The sequence below is a fragment of the Oncorhynchus gorbuscha genome, linkage group LG24, assembly GCF_021184085.1.
Source record: "Oncorhynchus gorbuscha isolate QuinsamMale2020 ecotype Even-year linkage group LG24, OgorEven_v1.0, whole genome shotgun sequence".
In the NCBI taxonomy this organism is placed as follows: Eukaryota; Metazoa; Chordata; class Actinopteri; order Salmoniformes; family Salmonidae; genus Oncorhynchus; species Oncorhynchus gorbuscha.
This window is the reverse complement of record NC_060196.1, coordinates 24083303-24089302: the sequence shown is the minus strand read 5'-3', so window position 1 is coordinate 24089302 and position 6000 is coordinate 24083303. Positions and strand designations below refer to the sequence as shown.

The following is a 6000-nucleotide window of genomic DNA, read 5'->3' as shown; positions in this document are numbered from 1 at the left end:
AGACATTTGACCAGGTTCATCATATATTGCGATTTCCTTAGATACAATCTTGGCCTAATTCCAATACTTCCAAAGTTCACGGAGTGTTATTGCCAGCATGAGATTGATGGTCGCTTTTCAACTGTTTCACGACAGGTCTAATTATAATGGAAAACATGCGTATGTATGGCGTGCACCAAATTCATAAATCTCAATACGCATGCAGATATTTTGTATTACATTTACGCAACGGTTATAATTGACGCCCATTGGTAGTGAAAGGAGGGATGGGGCTCTGTCCATGAGGTTGAGGTTGGGTCATTGGGTAGTGGGGAAACACACCGATGGGAAATGTGAGGAGGTAGAGACTGTGAAGCATGTCCTGTTATATTGCAGTTGGTATGCTGAGCATAAGGAAGACATTTTCTGTGAGCTGGCTGAGTCGGGTGTAACCACATTTAAGCTTGTAACAATTGTGGACTCAAAACGACATGCAGAGAAAAATGGCAAGGAAGCTGTTGTCGTTTCCCTATTCCACCGGCCTGCACATTCGGGTGACGTTTAAAAAATATATATTTAAACGTGTAATTCGCACTCCGACCTGAGAAAGGCAGCAATACAGCACAAGAAGACGAAGCAGAAGGGGACGATGATGATACTGATACCACCGATACCCCGGCTGTAACAACATTCAGCCGATTCATAGCTAGTTGTGGCTACAACGGGGTGTACTGTTACATACAGTTTAGGGCCCGGAGTTTTAGGGGGCTTGTGCTTTATAACATTTTCAATGATGGTGAAACTCTAAATAAACATTTTAGACACCACTAGAAGAAGACAGTGAAGTGACATTTCAAGGATAACTCTCAGAAATATTTTCGTTCCGTTCTGCCATTGCTTTGGAAACTAGCTTACGTTAGCATGCTAGCTTGTAGCTAGCATTTGTGAGGTTGTGGAGGCGTAAACGAGAGAAGGGGGATTGCAACGCTCTTTTGTGTTTTAGTTCACAGTTATCTTTCGTTTATATTGTATTTGTTTTTCTAATTTACATTCAGTGACATATTTATGTGCGATTTCAATGTTGGTAATGAAACGTCATTGTGTTAACCCAGCTAGCTATCTTTGTTAACGATAGCTAACGTTTGCGTTGAACACTAACATTAGCTAGCTAGCTAACACAAAGGGGAATTCTAGTAGCTAGCGTGAGCTAGTTAACGGTGGAGTTGACTGTATTGCTAGCAATGCCTTTGTATTTTCCTCTGTTCTGGAACAATGCATAGCACAAAGGTTAATATCATACTAGGATATGGGGTGGCACGTATATCTACACATGTAATGTGACGATGGATTAATATTGGCTAGGAATAGATAGATAGCTTACATTAGAGTAATCGTTAGCTAGCAGTTAGCTAAAAATTCAATGTCGCTATTTTGTTGTTATGCTAACTAATTAGCCAGCCAGTTACAACGGACTGTTGCGTTCAACGGTTTGATTGCAGTATTTTGTCAAGACGGCTATATTATTGTTTGTTCATTGTCATCTAGCTAGCAAGATAACTTTATAAGATCTGTATTGGCTGTATAATTGATTGTCAATCACTGTCGGTTTTCTGGCCAGACAGGAATTGGCAAACGTTAGTTAAAATAACTTTAAATCCGTAGCAATCTCATTGGTTGCTTTTGTTTTTGTCACTGCCTAAATGTTTTTGGGACACCAAAGAAGAGAGCTTGCCTAGTTACATTTTTGGGAACATTGTAACAAGTAATAAAGTAATAACAAATATAATTAGGCCTAGTTCATTAGCTATAATGGCCTACTACACATTGAGCTCAAATGGGATTTCATCTTCATCATGGATCTTTCTACACATGGTCCTCCTCATATTCACTGGTAAGTATTTAATAACTAAATATTTGTTACCACTCTCATACAATCTATACCACAGCAACTCAAGCACACAGCAGGATATGGTCATTTCCATCTAAAAGGACCCATGAGCACTGACGTAGTCCTGTGTATCTCAGTTGGTAGAGATAAGCCCAGGTTGTGGGTTCGATTCCCACGGTGAAAATGTATGCTCTAAGTCGTGTGTGCTAAATGACTAAAATGTAACATGAAGTTTTTAGGAGCATATAACATTTGGTGTCAAATAGTCTATAATTTTGGGAGATTCTCACAATGCTATATGTATTGTGATTCGATACTGGGATTTTCTTGTGATTTGATGTTCCAATCATATTGCTCACTACAGTGCATTCGGAAAGTTTTCAGACCCCTTGACTTTTTCCACAATTTTTAACTTTACAGCCTTATTCTAAAATGGATTAAATATTTTTCCCATCACCAATCTTCACAGAATACCACATAATGACAAAGCAAAAACAGGTTTTTAGACATTTTTGCAAATGTATTAATATTAATAACAGAAATGTCATATTTGCATAAGTATTCAGACCCTTTGCTATGAGACTCAAAATTGAGCTCAGGTGCATAATGTTTCCATTGATCATCCTTGAGATGTTTCTACAACTTGATTGGATTCCCCCTGTGGTAAATTCAATTCATTGGACATGATTTGGAAAGGAACACACCTGTCTATATACGGTCCCACAGTTGACAGTGCATGTCAGAGCAAAAACCAACCCATGGGTTCGAAGGAATTGTCCGTAGAGCTCAGAGACAGAATTGTATCAATGCACAAATCTGGGGAAGGGTACCAAAACATGTCTGCAGCATTGACGGTCCCCAAGAACATAGTGGCCTCCATCATTCTTGAATGGAAGAAGTTAGGAACCACCAAGACTCTTCCTAGAGCTGGCCAAACTGAGCAATCGGTGGAGAAGGACCTTAATAAGGGAGGTGACCAAGAACCAGATAGTCACACTGACAGAGCTCCAGCGTTCCTCTGTGGAGATGGGAGAAGCTCCCAGAAGGACAACCATCTCTGAAGCACTCCACCAATCAGGCCTTTGTTGTAGAGTGGCCAGACAGAAGCCACTCCTCTGTAAAAGGCACATGACAGCCCGCTTGGAGTTTGCTGAAAGGGCACCTAAAGGATTCAGACAGTGTTAAACAAGATTCTCTGTTCTGATGAAACCAAGATTGAACTCTTTGACATGAATGCTAATCGTCATGTCTGGAGGAAACCTGGCACCATCCCTACGGTGAAGCATGGTGGAGGCAGCATCATGCTGTGGGGATGTTTTTCAGCGGCTGGAACTGGGAGACTAGTCAGGATCGAGACAAAGATGAACAGAGCAAAGTTAAGAGAGATCCTTGATGAAAACCTGCTCCAGAGCGCTCAGGACCTCAGACTGGGGCAAAGGTTCACCTTCCAACAGGGCAACAACCCTAAGAACACAGCCAAGACAACGCAGGTGTGGCTTTGGGACAAGTCTCTGGACGTCCTTGAGTGGCTCAACCAGAGCCTGGACTTGAATCCGATCGAACATCTCTGGAGAGACCTGAAAGTTGCTGTGCACCGATTCTCCCCATCCAACCTGACAGAGCTTGAGAGAATCTGCAGAGAAGAATGGGAGAAACTCCCCAAATACAGGTGTGCCAAGATTGTAGCGTCATATCCAATAAGACTCAAGGCTGTAATCACTGCAAAAGGTGTTACAACAAGGTACTGAGTAAAGGGTCTGAATACTTATGTAAATGTGTTATTTCTGTTTTTTTAATAGATTTTCAAAAATGTCTAAACCTGTTTTTGCTTTGTCGTTGTGGGGTATTGTGTGTAGATTGATGGAAAAAATAACTTTTAATACATTTTAGAATAAGGCTGTAACGTAACAAAATGTGGAAAGTCAAGGGGTCTGAATAATTTCCGAATGCACTGTATATGTCTGCTGCAGAGACACAAGAAAATGAGTTTTGATCAGTCATGGAAATAATTGCTGAAAACATGTTTGCACACTTTAAAAAACCTGTAGAATAAGTTATAGGATGAAAAATACCTGAATTTCGGCGCAGGTACAGCCGACTAGTGCTAGCTAACGCTACCTCGCATTTTCTTTTTTTACAAATCGATATTTGAGTCATGGTATCGGTAAAATCTTGTCCAAATTATATCGCCGTTTGTAACTGCCGATTCCCCCCCCCCCCCCCCCCCCCCACCATCACTTTCCAAATCACCACATATCTTTATGACATTTTCTTATTTCTCTCCGGCATGAGGGAGAATTATGAAAGTTCACAGAAGTAATAAGTATAGGTAGACCTACCGGTTAGTTTGTGTTTTTACTGATAACAATGTTGTCTATGAATCGGTAACAGTGACTGAAAAATCTGCAACAAAATTATTGCAATTGAATTGGCCACAATGGGGAAATCCCAAACCACAGTTGCAGTAGAGTATGGTACAGTAGAGCACAAATGAGTAGGATACAGTATAATGTAATATACTGTACTGAACTCTACTTTTCTGTACTCTACTGTAACAGGGGTCACATTAACACAGAATTCTGTGTATTTAAAGATAAAGATAAAACACAAAATATATTTCTGTGTTGTGTAAGCACAACTCTAAAATGCTTCTTATTGTAATATCTGCTCGACTTTAATGAAATGTTGTGCTTCAGTTGCCCTTTCCGCTCGGATTAGAAATCTGTGCTCTCGTTGTCAGACTAAGAAAATTCACGTATTCACGAACGGGCATTCTATCAGCAGACAACTAATTTTCTCTGTGTACTTTTATCCGGTAAAATGCAAGATTAACTTCAAGCAAAGCATTAGGATATGTAGATGATTACAATCATTCTATGATAAACATTATAAATGTGATGCACATGCTTCGTTTTGCAAAAAATACCTTGCTTTTTCATTGTAAGCTCATTTATTTGTGTGGCTGCTAGCCAAATAGCATTACACTTCTCACTGATGAAAATGAAGCTATTTTCTGCTAAATGTAAAGGCATTAATTTATTTTGTGTGATGAAAATCCTTAGTTGCATGCCCATGATCACAGTTGACTTTTAATATAAAACACCAAATTTTTTTTGATGGTCTGCTGTGCTAATGAGGTCGGCCCCCAAACGAGATCAAATTTGGTTGGTTCAGAACGGACTTAATATCTACCAATCTTAGACATGACTATGTTCAACAAGTTTGGACTTCACAGTAGAATACAGCAGTGCTATACTGTGATGTCCAAACTTGTTTAACATAGTCACGTCTAAGATTGGTAGATATTAAGTCCGTTCTGAACCAACCAAATTTGATTCTGTTTGGGGTCCGACCTCATTAGAATAATAGCCTGTGTGTAGAATAATACCCAAACATGCAATGGAGGATATTACATTTTTCTACCTTTGTACATCACCATGAAGAGAATGACATTCATGGGTCTTTCTATAAATAATAGGGACAATGTGTCACATTGGGATCAACATTTTAAATGGGGGAAAAAAAGATTTTCATGCAGTTCCACATGTGTACTTAGAAGAATAAAAGTGAATATGCAAATTGTCCCATAAGTCCACCTATATAACAACATAGGGCTAGGATTTCAATGTTATACAATAGTATAATTCATATAATTGTACATATAGGGCATAATATAGAATCCACCTCTCCCAGCATACAAAAAGTAGCCATTACCAGAATAATGCGTTTTTTAGGCCTTACGAACGCAGGGACACATAATAAAGTCATGAATAGCGGTAGCGTTAATCGCACCATTGCTGTTTTTATGATGAGAAAGTTACCAAAAAACAGGTTCCTTTTTTAATGGAAGGATTTGTATTGAAATCCAAGTTGAAGGCAATAGATATTTTTGTCCTCATAATAACTGCATTTGGTTTTACCGCAACACCCTTCAATTGAAGCGTGGGAAACAAATGAAAGTGGTCACATCTCTCACAAAAACGGATCAAAAATGAAATCACAGATAATTCTAAGGGAGTAGGAGAACTTAAAATTGGCAAAAAAAATAATTACAAGGACCTTTCAAGAACTAAATTGAGGAAATGGCAGATTTTCAAGATCTGCCTATTCAGGGTAACGAATGAGACACCAAA

At 39.1% G+C, this 6000-nt stretch overlaps 1 protein-coding gene across 1 annotated transcript in view; it reads left to right on the top strand.

Moving 5' to 3' along the window:
* Nucleotides 1–292: 292 nt before the first annotated feature.
* lrp12 (low density lipoprotein receptor-related protein 12) overlaps nucleotides 293–6000 on the top strand; it is a 45767-nt gene continuing 40059 nt past the window's right edge. Inside the window, exon 1 of the mRNA XM_046325828.1 lies at nucleotides 293–1870. Within this exon, the coding sequence (XP_046181784.1) occupies nucleotides 1789–1870 (82 nt within the window). The 5' untranslated portion in view covers nucleotides 293–1788. The remainder of the gene's footprint in view (nucleotides 1871–6000) is intronic.